The 15,183-nt window shown below is 44.6% G+C and overlaps 1 protein-coding gene across 1 annotated transcript in view; it reads right to left on the minus strand.

The window, feature by feature from the left end:
• The window catches only part of HSPA12A (heat shock protein family A (Hsp70) member 12A), a 91,508-nt gene extending 90,970 nt beyond the window's left edge, over positions 1 to 538 (minus strand). The window contains exon 1 of the mRNA XM_082268438.1: positions 402 to 538. Within this exon, the coding sequence (XP_082124564.1) occupies positions 402 to 429 (28 nt within the window). The 5' untranslated portion in view covers positions 430 to 538. The remainder of the gene's footprint in view (positions 1 to 401) is intronic.
• Positions 539 to 15,183: the final 14,645 nt, after the last annotated feature.

Consider the following 15,183-nt stretch of genomic DNA (forward strand, 5'->3'; position numbering starts at 1 on the left):
CACCCCCATTCCAACCTATATGATAACTGTGCCCCCCCCCATTTTTCCATTGTGGTAGGACAGCCATGACACCCCACTTTAACCTGATAGGACAGCTGTGTCCACTAGTTCACACTATTATAATAACTGTGCCCCCCAATCTATATGTGACAGCTGTGTTTCCCCTGTTCCATCCTGATAGAACAGTTGTCACCCCCATTTCACCTGACAGTAGCCCCCCCCCTCATTCTATCTTGATATGTCAGCTATATCCCCCCCCCCCCCCAATACTATCCTGACTTGACAGCCCATTTCATCTTGATATGACAGCTGTCACCTCCAGATGTTCTCCCTCTTCTATCCAATGAAAGCTCTGCCCCCCAGATGTCCCCTAATTCAGCTGTGCCCCTGCAGAGTCCTACCTGCAGCCTGGACCTCTCGGACGGACATGCTGGATGCTGCGTCTGCTGATTCTGCTGCTGATCACACTCCAGGCAGAGCCATTGCAGCACAGAGGAGAGTGTGACGTGTGTGCAGAGCTCTCATCCCAGCACACTGCACCCCCCCCCCCCCACCACCCTGCATCCGCCCCTTCCTGCCTCTCCCCCCACTGCAGTACTGGATCTTCCCCCTGATTCTAGTCCCAGGACCCCCATCCTGCTCACACCGCAGTGCTGGACCTGCCCCCCTCCCAGTATAGTCTTATCACACCATTATATACCTCTGATGGGAGATCATAGAGCACTCAATGCCAATCTGCAGCTTCTACAGGCAGACAGATACTTTGTGTATATAAGATATATAGACCTCATCTGCCCTGTACCAGGCATGAGAAAACCTCACCTGGGAGATTCAGTTCAGTTTGGGGCACCGGATCATAAAAAAGGATATTATAGAGAACTGACAGGCGGCACGGAGGAGCTCTGCAATTGTTTGACGCCGGAAAACTTTTTTCGATTAGCAGCTGCAGCAAATCATCAATGTGTTCTGACAGCCCCGGGTTGTAATGCAATGTCCCCGCCGGAGGGATTGCTCCATTCTCGCTTCTGTGGATCGTACAATCTGTTGGCTGAAAGGAAAAAAAAAAAAAAGCCCATACATTATTAGCGAACGTTCCAACGAAAATTCTCAGTACATTCCCCGACTTGATGAATGTCATTGTAAAATGTCATTTGCATTTAACATTCAAATTTTGAAAGAATGAACTTTTCCTGAACAGAGACCACATTCACTGTGAGGAATTTAGTTGTTCGATTAACCACTTAAGGACCGGAAGATTTTCCCCCTTAATGACCAGGCCATTTTTTTGTGATTTGGCACTGCATTACTTTAACTGACTATTGCGCGGTCATGCGACGCTGTACCCAAATAAAATTGATGTCCTTTTTTTCCCCACAAACAGAGCTTTCTTTTGGTGGTATTTGATCACCTGTGCGATTTTTATTTTTTTCCCTATAAACAAAAAAAGAGCGACAATTCTGAAAAACAAAAACAATATTTTTTACTTTCTGCTATAAAACATTCCCAATAAAAAAAATAAAAAATCAAATTTTTTCATCATTTTAGGCCAATTTGTTTTCTATTACATAGTTTTGGTAAAAAAAAAAAAATCCCAATAAGTGTATATTGATTGGTTTGCACGTCTGCAAACTAGGGGAAAGATTTATGTAATTTTTCTTAAATTTTTTTTTTTTTTTACTAGTAATGGCGGCAATCAGTGATTTTTTTTTTTAGCGGGACTGCGACATTGCGGCGGACAGATCGAACACCTAACTGACATTTTTGACACTTTTGGGGAGGACCATTGATATTATTACAGTAATCAGTGCTAAAAATATGCACTGTTACTGTACTAAAGACACTGGCAGGGAAGGGGCTAACACCAGGGGGCGATCAAAGGGTTAAATGTATGCCGAGGGGGGGTGTTTTCTTACTGTGGGCTCATGGAAATAGGAGGCACACAGAAGCCCTGTGTTGACTGCTGACAGAATAAGGGTCTGCTGTTCTGTCTCCACGGGGAGCGACCGCAGAGGCCCGGCGGCAATTGCGGCCGCCGGCCCCCGCAAATCAGTTTTCCTGCTGGCGATCGCTCCCGCGAAGCGCCGACCGGGTACGGCATTTTGCGGGAACCTGCCAACCTGCCACCGCATATTTGCAGCGGCTGGTCGGTAAGTGGTTAACTGACATTGCATCTACAAAACTAGGGGAAATATGTATGTAATTTTTTTTTCTAGTAATGGCGGCAATCAGCCATTTTTAGCGAGACTGCGACATTGCAGCGGACAGATCGGACCCCTAACTGACATTTTTGACACTTTTGGGGGGACCAGTGACATTACTGCAGTAATCCGTGCTAAAAATATGCACTGTTACTGTAATAATGACACTGGCAGGGAAGGGGTTAACACCAGGGTGAAATGTGTCCCTAGGGGGGTGCTTTCTAACGGTGAGGGGGATGGGCTTATGGAATCAACACAGAGACCTGTGTTCCTAAATAGGAGGAATACAGCAGTGTTAATTTTGGCAGCAAATTTCAATTTAGTTTTAGTCTTAGGACTAAAATGGCATTTTAGTTTTAGTCCCATTTTAGTCTTCTGCAAGTGTTTTAGTTTTAGTCGTATTTAGTCGACTAAAACTCCAGTATATTTTAGTCGACTAAAACGCCCTACATTTTAGTCGACTAAAACTCATTTTAGTCATCTATAATCGAATGGGTGTAGTTCAATTGTAATTTGTAATGCATTATTTAAGCATTTCTCTACAATTTCCAAACTCATTATATACTACTGCTGGTCCTGGAGTGAAAAATCGAATATGTTATTATTTATGCTTTGAGCATGCACCAGTGTTAATTTTTGGCAGCAAATTTCGATTTAGTTTTAGTTATAGTCTTTTGACTAAAATGCCATTTTAGTTTTAGCCTTATTTTAGTCATCTGAATTGTGTTAGTCGACGAAAACGTTTTAGTCGGTTTTAGTCGAAGAAATTAACACTGGAATACAGGAGCCATGTGTTGATTGCTGACAGAACAACGGTCTGCTGTGTTTATAACGGCACACCGCCATTCCCCCCCCCCCCCCCACCCTGGGAGGGATCGCAGGTGCCTGGCGGCAATTGCAGCCACCGGCCCTGCAGATCAGCTTCCACTCTCGCGAATCGCCGTCTGCGGAGCGACGTATGGGTAAGGCGATTTGCGCAGCTGAGTGCCGGGTGGTCGGCAAGAGGTTAAAAGTTTCCATCATGCTCCTTCAAATTTCATCATCAATGTGATGTCTGAAAACAGACATCGATTAACACCCTTAACGATTAGAAAAATGTCACTAGTGTATGGCCAGCTTAAAGCTGAGCTCTGATCACAAAAGTTTTCAGTTAAATATATTCTTCAATAGCCACAGCGGACCAATCTACTTTGTGTGCACCCAAATGCCTATACAAACCCAGATACAGTAAAACCTTGGATTGCGAGCATAATTCGTTCTGGAAACATGCTTGTAATCCAAAGCACTCTTATACCAAAGCGAATTTCCCCATAAGAAATAATGGAAACTCAGATGATTCGTTCCACAAGTCCTTCAGTTTATAGTCTATATACAAAGATTATAGCAATGTGATAGGTTGTGTAACCATAAAATGTCCATCCACAATATGCAGCCTTCCCAAGGGGATTAGAAGCAAAATCTAGCAGAGCTACAGAATATAAGAGAGATGAGAGGAGCCTCTAAGTGTAGCAATATGGTTACATTTAATGAAGGTTCAACATTTAGCAACTCACATGGTTGATGAATAAAACAGGCACATCTAAGTATGCAGGCATCCGGGGTAAAGCTGTCCACATAGACCATCTTCTGAACCACTGGCTCTCACCACTGTCAGTCTGCAATCGTGACCGGGAAGAATAGCCTGCAGTAGAGTGATCTGAAAGTGAGGCTTTGAATCGCTCGTGGAGTGCAGCGGGGAAGGGATGATGAAGATGGCTGTGCAGAGGATGGTCTATGTGGACAGCTTTACCCTTCATTAAATGTAACCATATTGCTACACTTAGAGGCGCCTCTCTTCTTTTTTATACATGACGCTACTTGTATATCAAGACATCGCTTGTATATCAAGTCAAAATTTATTTTAAAAATGTGCTTGTCTTGCAAAGCGCTCTCAAACCAAGGTTTTACTGTATTACCTTGTAAAATAGCAGTGACCTCATCACTTTGTCCGTGCAGAGAGAAGAGCTGTGGGAATGGCCGAGGAGCTCCACCCACTTCAGGCTACCTGCAGAAAACTACAGAAGGGGGCGGAGTCAAGACCAGTCATCCTGCACAAGGAAAGAGAGCAACAGTGAGCGGTCTTTATTACCGGAAAAATCTTACACTGGATTACTGCACAGATCTGGAATACATACACAAAACACACTAAGATCCAAATAATAATAGACGGGACTCTTGTATTTAGATAATATTTGCTAAACCTAAAGTTCTGCTTTAATGGAGAATTAAAACCCTTGTCCACTTTTTTTCGCCATCTGTGTCCCAATGGGAAGATTTCCCTTCACTTCCTGTCCCATGTCCAAAACAGGAAGTGAGAGGAAATGCCTCCAAATACGCCCTTGCCGTCACCTGTCCCCATTGGAAGATTTTCCCCTCTATTCCTGTTCTGGTGACAACCCACAATTTGCGATTTCCTTTATCTTTTGGTACACAGGATACTGTAAAGAGGATGAATCCTCCCTAATGGCCCGTACACACCAATCCGAAATTCGGACCACAGATCGGCTTTTTTTTTTTTTTTTTTGCATGCTAGTCACATATCAAAACTGGAGAGGTTACAAAACTTCTCAAAAATCAGAAGTGATGTATTGTGTTGTATTGTCTTTTCGGCTGACAATTGTACCAAATAAAGTAAAATCGTACGATCTGGTATTGTATGAAAAAAATGTACATACTTGTCCCATCGGATGGATTCAGATGAACTGTCATGATCGGCTCTTGAAAGCTCTGTACTAACGATCCCATAATTGTACAATCGATTTGAATGCATCCGATTTTCGGATCGTGTGTACGGGCCACGGGGGGGGGGGGGGGGGGTCACTGAAAGCAATAAAAACTGTCAGGTGTTCTAATCCCTCTCCAATCTATCCAAAACTAAAAAAAAAAGCTTTGTCTTTTAGTTATACTTTTTAAGGGCCGGTTCACATTAGTGCGATCACAGAGATCGCATGTAATTCGGACCGCACTGCTCCTAAATTACATGCGATCTCTGTGCGGTGCAAATTTCAGCCTTACACTTTGGCTGAATTCGCACCGCAATCGCACTAAACACGCACATGACCCTTTTTTTTATCCGCAGCAGAATCGAATAGCATGGTGGTTCACACTAGTGCGATCCGATTCTGTGCGAACTTGCCGATTGCACTGCGATATGCGATCTCAACTGGGGATGTCGTAACTTTTAATTGACACCCCCCCCTGCGTATCGCATATGGCAGTGTGAACTGCCAGGGGTGCGGATGCGATGCGGGAACAAGCTGTATACTTCGCAGAAGTGTGAAGCGGGACTAAAGGCGGATATGATCACTATAATATAAATACATAAATGGCCCACAGAGTGAACCTAAAATATAGCTACGGGGCCAGTTCACACCACATGCAGTCCAGTGCGTTTTTTTTTCTGCATCAAAAGCGCATGGAAAGTAGGTCATATGGTTTCTAACGGCATAAATCATACCAGTGCGTTCCAGTTCCAGAAAAAAAAAGCAAAACATGCTGCATTTTTCCAGCACTGGACTGTACTGGAACACTGCAAAACACATTAAAAACTCACTGCAATGCACCTAAACGCACCAAAACCACACTGAGACGAACATGTTCTTATTTAAGGTTAAGAGAAAAATAGGGGAAAAAATGCACTGGACTGCTTAAAAAACGCACTGGAATGCATCAAAAACGCGCATGCACAAAAGCATCTGGAACGCATCCGGACTGCGTTTCTATGGTATGAACTGGCCCTAAAGCCAAACTTTTTTTCTTTTTTTTTGTTTTGGAGAGTGGATTAGAACCCCAGCCAGTTTTTATTGCTGTCTGTGCCCCCAATAGAGAGATTCATCCTCTCTATTTCTCCTGTTTTCCATTATCATTGAGAGTGAAAGTAAAGAAAATCCCAAATTTTGTGTTGTCCCCAGAAAATAATTGGGGGGGGGGGGGATCTTCCAATGGGGACACCTATGGGTCCCCAAGAGATTCCCTTAATTATTAGGGATTTCTTCCCCACTTCCTGTTTGGCTATGGTACAGGAAGTGAATGTACATCTCCCCAATGGGACATCGGTGGGAAAAATAAACCTTACAGGGGTTATAATCCTCCCTTTTTGCATCCAAAATGAAAAAAAAAAAAGTTTTGCCTATAGTTCTACTTTAATGCAAAGTTGATCACTTAGGCCCCTTTCACACAGGCGATCCGATCCGCCTGTCAGTTTTTTAGGCGGACCTGATCGGATGCTCCATGCATTCCGATGGGGCAGCGGGACATGTCCGCTGACACCCGCTGCTATCCGATCCGATCCTGTCCGTGAAATCCGGATGGATGGAAACCCTATTTTCCATCCGTCTGGAGGATCGGATCAGATCGGATGAGAACAGACAGACGATCTCCCATAGAGGACAGCAGGGATCTGACAGCTCCGTCTCTGCACACAGAGTAGAGACAGAGCTGTCATCCGCCTGCTCAGTGGGGATCGGTGGATTGATCCCCCGCTGACCAGAACGGCCTCCGTCGGTTGATTCACTCGTGTGAAAGGGGCCTTAAGGTATAACTGAAGGCAAAACTTTTTTTTTTTGCCTGCCAGGTTTGTATTGCTGTCTGTGCCCCCATAGAGGGGGATTCACTCTCTCTCTGTCCTGATCATTGATATCACTGGGAATACATGTGGGGGTAAATCCAACATTCTGATTTGCCACCATAATAAGAACGGGGAGTATAGTTTCCCATGGGGACAGGGCTGTCTTTAAGGCAGGGCAAAAAGGGCAGCTGCCCCAGGCCCAGTCATTGTTGTGGGGCCTAAAGCAGCTGCCCCTTGAGCCTGAACTGCCTGAGAATAGTTGATAAGTGAAATTGGGAGGGCCCAAGAAAATGTTTGCCCAGGGTCCAATCAATATTAAAGACGGCCCTGCATGGGGACACCTGTTCATGTGATCACACCGGTGCAACTTGCCATGCGATTTGACAGTTCCAAATCGCAGGACAAGCCGCACCCCATTGTAACTGTTCAAATCTGTGCGACTCCGACTTTGCGGTGCCGCACGAATTTGAAAAAAGGTTTCCTGTACTATTTTTGGCGATTTCAGATGCAACTTGCACAGACATCTGTGAATGAAGGCGAACAGATCTCAGGCAAGTCGCACCTAAATTCGCACTGACCTGCGGCTCTGAAATCATGCTTCTTCTAGTGAAGTAGCACGATTTCAAAGTCACATTCAGTGTGAACCAGGGTTAAGCGTCGGTTCACACCTATATGTTTTTTAGAAACGCACAACACAGTCCATTTAACATGGTTTCCTATGGAACACGTTCACAGCTATGCTTTCTTCAGCCGCTGCAGAAAGGGTCAGGGACTTAAATAGTGTGTTTTTGGTTCAATAGACTTCAAAGGAGAGACTGCAGAAAAGCACTTAGTGCGTTTTTGCCGAAATTTGCATTTTTCCCCCAACAACTTATTGGCCACAAAAAAAAAAAATTATACAAAAATGCAAAACGATTTAAAACGCTGCGCTGCCTGACATTGCAGTGCGATTTGGGCTGGTGCGCTGTGATAAAATGCAGCATGTCTGCATTTTATTGTGCAGCACAGCAGTAGGCTGCTTTGAAGTGTGCATGGGACACATAGAAAACGCCTGTTTCCTGTGTATCATTGCGGTAAAACATCTGTCATCGCACATAGTGTGAATTGGTCCTAAAGCCGGGTTATACACTAGTACTTGATCTGACACTTGTGGGTCTGGGGCACACTGCCGGTGGCCTGCTCCTGCTATGATCAAACACAGCGGGAGCCCAGCGGCGGGTCGATTTCCCCCCCGACACCCACCGATCGTTCGTTACACAGATAGATTGCCGTTCTGTCAGTAGGGAAGGCATTGATCCTGTGTTCCTGCAAAGCAGAGATATGGATCCATGCCTTCCCCTAGTAAAAGCACCTCCCACACCACACTGGCTAGGTACACATTTAACCCCTTGATTGCCCTTAATGTTAACCCCCTACCCAGCCAGTGTTATTAGTACAGTGACAGTGCATATTTTTTACCACTGATCACTGTAATATTATTATTATACAGGATTTATATAGCGTCAACAGTTTGCGCAGCGCTTAACAAAATGAAGGAAGACATTACAGTTACAATACAATTTGGTACAAAAGAAATCAGAGGGCCAATAGGAATAGTGTCTCTGGTTCCCAGAAAGTGGCAAAAGTGGCAGCTAGTGTCCGATATATTAACCGCAATATCGCAGTCCCACTATAAGTCGCTGATTGCCGCCATTACTAGTCACAAAAACAAAACAAAAATAAATAAAAATATCTTAAAGTTTGTAGACGCTACAACTTTTGCGCAAACCAATCAATATCAGCTTATTTTTTTTTTTTACCAAATATATGTAGCAGAATACATATTGGTCTAAATTTATGAAGAAATTCGATATTTTTACATTTTTTTATTGGATGTGTTTTTTTATAGCAGAAAGTAAAATATATATATATATTTTTTTCAAAATTGTTGTTCTTTTATGGTTTATGTATAGGGGGGGGGGGGTTTGGTGAGATGAGGCGCACAGTGGGAGTGCCGTGCGACTCCATCCCGGTTCAATAGATAAAAAGAAAAAAAGGTTGGGACTTTGAGTGAAAGGCGTGACCAGGCTGGCAGGAAACAATTGGCAATCCACTCTCCTTTTCAATTACCATCTGAGCCTCCTATAAGTGTGGGTATGTATGAGGTTCTGCCCCCCCCCCCCCTTTCTCCAATTCATATTATCAGCACTGTGCCAATTTCCTTATATGCTTCTCTTTAGATTTTTACATCTGATCCTGATGAAGTGGCGATTTGGGCCACGAAACGCGTTGAGATCATGATGTTTTAAATCCTACTACTACTTTATTACTACTTTTAATTCCAGTCTGTGATGCTGTATATACTCCCCAATACTCTACCATATATGGAATCCTACTCTGTTGATCTCTATGCAATTGGACTGTGGGATCACTTATTAGCTCTCCTAATATGTAATTTTTTGTAAACATTGTATATGTCATATTGAACTGTATGTACTAATAAACATGCCAATTGTTTCCTGCCAGCCTGGTCACGTCTTTCACTCAAAGTCCCAACCTTTTTTTCTTTTGATCTTCTTTTTTGGTTTATAGCGCAAAAAAAATGTAGAGGTGATCAAATACCACCAAAAGAAAGCTCTATTTGTGGGGGAAAAAAAGGACACACCTTTTATTTGTGTACAGTGTCGAACGACTGCGCAATTTCTAGTTGAAGTAAAGCAGTGCCATATCGCAAAAATGGCCTGATCATGAAGGGGGTACATTTTCTGGGGGTCAAGTGGTTATTCAATGGGACATCTGTTATCAGTACTGTGATAGTTTGACTGACAATTACTTCGTCATTCAACACTGTGCCCATATTTTATATAGACCAAAAATTAGAAAAAAAAAAACACTTGCGTATCTCTAGTCCAGGGTTATCCAAACTTTACCCGGGGGCCCGATGTGGTCTTTTGCTTGTCTTTATCTGGCCCTTGGGGCATTATTCATCCCACTGATATGAGACATTATTCTGCCCACTGACACCAACAGTGGGGTATAATTCCTGCCACTGACACCAACAATGGGGCATAATTCCTGCCACTGACACCAACCAAGGGGCATAATTCCTGCCACTGACACCAACAGTGGGGCATAATTCCTGCCACTGACACCAACAATGAGGCATAATTCCTGCCACTGACGCCAACAATGGGGCATAATTCCTGCCACTGACACCAACAATGGGGCATAATTCCTGCCACTGACACCAACAATGGGGCACTATTCTTCCCCCTAAAACCAAAGATTGGGCACTGTTTACTCTCACTGTTGCCAGGCCACAGTCCAGCCCCCCTAAGTCTATACAGACTGGCCCCTTGTATAGAAAGTGTGTCGCCCTCTGCTCTAGTCAAACTGTGAAATATATTTCTACATTGTATTTCTTCTATTTCTAGCCTACTTTTCATCTGAATGATCTTGAAGTTTGTAAACTTACTTTGTGAAAATTCCCACACATTTACTTCCTGGAATTCTATGACGTAGTCACTATGCCATGTGAGTAGGCACTGCTGTGTCACACAGAGCCTGCCTTCTGAACTACAGAGGTGCTGAGAGGAGGAGTTTCAGGAGGCGGAGTCAATACAGAAATCACAGCTTGCAGGCAGCAAGGTACCCTGGGATATGTAGAAATGGAGGAGAATCTGCAAAGCATGCTGGGAGTCCAGGAAGTTGTGGAAAGAGATGGCCAGCAGACAGGCAGAACTTACAACATGAACAGGAAAGGAGATTTTTCAAGTAAGAGTACAGTAAACCCCCCTCCATAGCTGGGGTTACGTTCCAGACTCACCCGCGATAAGTGAAAATCCGTGAAATAGAAGTACCCTATTTAAATACACCCTAGGCATGTTTTTATAACTTTTACGGTACTTTTAAAAGCATTTTAAGGTCTTTAAACACACTTTTAAAACAATAGAAACACATTTAACCACATAGCCACCGCCCGCCTCAGGTTTACTGTGGCAGGCAGCCGCTCCCGGGCAAAGTGACGTAGTACTACTCGCTCAGGAGACTCTAGGGGCGAGCGCGTCAGCCGGGGAGCCAGCGCTTGTGACCGGCGACTCCGATGGTCGCCGGCCACTCGCGATCTCCCGCAGCTGAGAGAGAAGGACAGACGGCTGATGTAAACACAGTCATCTCTCATTCTTCTTAGATTATCACAGAGGCTATGTGATCCTGCTATATAGGATCGCATGTCTCTGTGATGATCTCACAAGCCACGCCCCCTGACAGTTAGAATCATGCCCCTAGGGTCACACTTAACCCCTTGATCACCAATAAAGTTAACCCCTTCCCTGCCAGTGTCATTTTTACAGTAACAGTGCCTATTTATAGCACTGATTACTGTAGTAATTTCACGGGTACCCCCAAAAATGTCAGTTAGGGGTCCGATCCGTCCGCCACAATGTCACAGTCCTGCAAAAAAAAATCACAGATCACCGCCATTACTAGTTAAAAAAAAAACAATAAAAATGACATAAATCTTTCCCATAGTTAGTAAACGCAATAACTTTTGCGCAAACCAATCAAAATACGCTTATTGCGATTTTTTTTTTTTACCAAAAATATGTAGCAGAAAACTAATTGGCCTAAAATGTTAAGACATTTTGATTTTTACATTTTTTTTTTGAGAATTTCATATAAAAGAATGTGAAAAAAATATTGTTATTTTTTCAAAATTGTCACACTTTTTTTGTTTATAGCGCAAAAAAAAAAAATTTGCACAGGTGATCAAATACCACCAAAAGAAAGCTCTGTTTCAGTGGAAAAAAAAGGACATCACTTTTGTTTGGGTACAGCGTCGCAGGACCGCGCAATTGTCAGTTTTTGTAAATATTTCTTTATATCTTTTCATGTGACAACACTGAAGAAATGACACATTGCTGCAATGTAAAGTAGTGAGTGTACAGCTTGTATAACAGTGTAAATTTACTGTCCCCTCAAAATAACTCCACACACAGCCATTAATCAAATCTGCTGGCAACAAAAGTGAATACACCCCTAAGTAAAAATTTACAAATTGGGCCCAATTAGCCATTTTCCCTCCCCGGTGTCATGTGACTTGTTAGTATTACAAGGTCTCAGGTGTGAATGGGGAGCAGGTGTATTAAATTTGGTGTTATCGCTCTCACTCTCTCATACTGGTCACTGGAAGTTCAACATGGCACCTCATGGCAAAGAACTCACCGAGGATCTGAAAAAAAGAATTGTTGCTCTACATAAAGATGGCTTAGGCCATGGGTGTCCAGCCTTTTGGTTTCTCTGGGCCACATTAAGTGTAGAGAAATTTTCTCGGGCCGCATATATAATAAACACTATACTTAAGGTATATAAGTAAAAAAAATGCTGCCGCGCCTGTATTGCAACAATTTACACATGCTAATGCACATACCTTTTCTACTTATTTTGCAGACTGCTGGCGGTTACTGCTGGTGCGGTTACAGCTGGCGGCTACTGCTGGCAGTTACCGCTGACGGGTAATGCTGGTGGTTACTGCTGGTGGGTAGCGCTGGCGGTTACTGCTGGTGGGTAATGCTAGTGGGTAATGCTGGTGGTTACTACTGGCTGGTATTGCTGGCTGTTACTGATGGTGGGTATTGCTGGCTGTTACTGCTGCCGGGTATTGCTGGCTGTTACTGCTGCCGGGTACTATTCGTAGTTTCCCAACCCACCATTCCTGAGCATGATCAGCATGAAACAGGAGCCATGCTGGAGGCTCTGCTTCCTATAGTGCCGGCTCTGTTATTTACAGTGATGCTCAGGGATGGAGGGTCGGGAACCCGCAATCTGGGTTTACCGACCCGCCATCCCAGAGCAAGAGGGAGAGTCTCTAATATTTTCTCAGGGGGGGGAGCAATTGCCCCATTGCCCCCCCCCCCTGGATCCACCCCTGGAAGGGAAACTGTCTGGAGTTCCGCGGCCGGTAGCCCCCTTTACCTGCGCTTCCAGGGCACAATGCGGCCCGCGGGCTTGACATGCCTGGCCTAGGCTATAAGAAGATTGCCAAGACTCTGAAACTGAGCTGCAGCACAGTGGCCAAGATCATACAGCAGTTTAACAGGACAGGTTTCACTCAGAACAGGCTTCGCCATGGTCGACCAAAGCAGTTGAGTGCACGTGCTCAGCATCGCATCAAGAGGTTGTGCAGCGGGGATCGGACTACTATTATGAATATACAGATTTATCGTTGTTGTTGGAATTGTTCCTGTGCCCCTTTAATGCTGATTTCAAATGGGATCGCCCTCTGGCAGGAAGTGGAGGATTGGGATTGTGGGAGCTGTAGTTTCTGGCAGAGAGCTGATCATTGTTTGGATAACCGAGGAAACTGTCTTCCCAGGAGGCTAAAGGAGAAGTGGAGCATCATGGGAGAAGATATAAAACTATCTGCTCCAAAGCCTAAAAACTCTCTTGCTCCTGGGATCCACTGTGTGCACATCAGCCTGCTGAGTGTGTGGCTGAAAGCAGCCTGCATCCTAGTGCATGAGGTTTGACCCGCTCGCAGAATTCAGCCTCAGCTGAGCGGATGCTGGTCATTGTACTGTGCAGGTTTGCGCAGTATCATTGACGGAGAGAGAGAGTGGAGGTCGGACGGACATCCTGAGGTGGCAGAACACAGACTGTTTCTGGACACCTGAGTGTGGAAAACCACATCACCTGTTCCAGTGAGCCCTCGCGGACAGACATCCAAGTGGAGAGAGGGTGCCTTTGCTTGGCTCAGACCGCAAGTATAACATCTCATCTTTACACTGACCGCAGACATTGCAACAGACATCAACTCTATTAGGAATACAATATAACATTGTATCCTCTTGCTATTTTAAACCACAGTGGAAATTATCTATGAGCTCCAACTACCGGTGAAGAACATAGCAAGGCCTTACGAAAGGGAGGGACATTGATGCACAGTGATTCTTAAAGAGGACACGTTCTAGTTTATTGTCATACTGCAAAAAGGGGACTGATAGTACAATTTAGCCTAGAGTTCTCTTTTAACTTGAGTATTGCCTCATTATCATATTGTGTTAGGAAATATTCATTACACTTTTAGGATATAGAACGGGGGTTCAGCTAACTGACATAACAAGTAAAAGTCAAAACTCATTTGTACCGTCTCTGTGTAATTCTTACAGGTGTATACACAATGTCTAAACCTAGAATGTCAGGTGGGCTGGACGGTTTTCAGGGTCACAGTAGTGCTGAAGAACACCCATTAACCAGCAACCCCCAAGGTGGTAGTGTTACATTTGGGGGCCCGTCCGGGATGTTCTCCACTGCTGCAGTACCTAGTCAGCCCTACCACGAGCCAATGACAGGAAAGGCAATGGACTTGGCTGCTGCAAATGCCTGGGGAAGAGCCAAAGGAGCTTGGTTGGAGTGAAGCACTGTTCTGGAGGTCCTAGGAAGTGAATGTACGGAGAAGAAGATCCGGCAGTGGGTGAGGGCTTTAGTGCCAGACCAGAGGGCCTACCTATTGGATGTTAGGGTAGACTATGATCTGGACTTTGTGCAAGTGCTACTGGAATGGCAAGAAGATGTACCCACACTCTTCCTGGAGGTGGAGGTATTCCTGATAGAAGGGGTCAGGGCCCGAGTATTCTCACAACTGGACAGAGAGGTAGCATTGAAAGAAGGGCCACTGCCTTTATAAGCTAATACTGGACCAGTGAGTACTGATTTCACTGGGGCTGGTGTACCCCCTGCCTCATTTTACACTGACATGAGCCAATTAGTCGAGAGTCTGGTGAAGAATGGTTACAATAGTGCGGGACAAGGCTATAAAAGGCTTTGGTTCTTTTCAGGCCAGTTACCCACTCCAACTGGAGAAGAGGACTTTGAAAGCTGGATAAGTCAAGCCACCCAGGCAGTAGAGGAGTGGAGCGTGCCGGAGGCTGTGAAGAGGCAGCGGCTTAGCGAGAGCTTGAGGGGCCCAGCAGCTGAGGTGATTCAAAATATGAGAATGGGCAAGAAGGATTGTGTAGCCATGGACTATATTGATGCCTTGAATGCTGTTTTTGGAAGAGTGGAGAGAACTGCAGACCTGCTATACAAATTCAATCATACTCACCAGCAGCAAGGAGAGAGATTGTCCGATAATATCTCTCGGGTGAACAAGATGTTACATCAGATCATCTTGAAGGGGGCATAGACCTCAAGGATGCCGATCAAGCACGACAAGATAGAGTGCTACAAGGAGCCCGTCCAAATCACCCCATTGTATTGAAGTTGCTATTGAAAGGAGCTTGAACCACCCCTACTTACCCAGAATTGATGATAGAAGTGAGAGAAGAAGAAGCTTTTCTAGAAGAGAAGAGTCAAGGGGCCAGAGAGCTGTTGGTGGGAGACGGAAAGAAGGAGAATGCTTCT

Source organism: Pelophylax lessonae, assembly GCF_965119305.1.
Source record: "Pelophylax lessonae genome assembly, chromosome: 9".
Classification (NCBI taxonomy): Eukaryota; Metazoa; Chordata; class Amphibia; order Anura; family Ranidae; genus Pelophylax; species Pelophylax lessonae.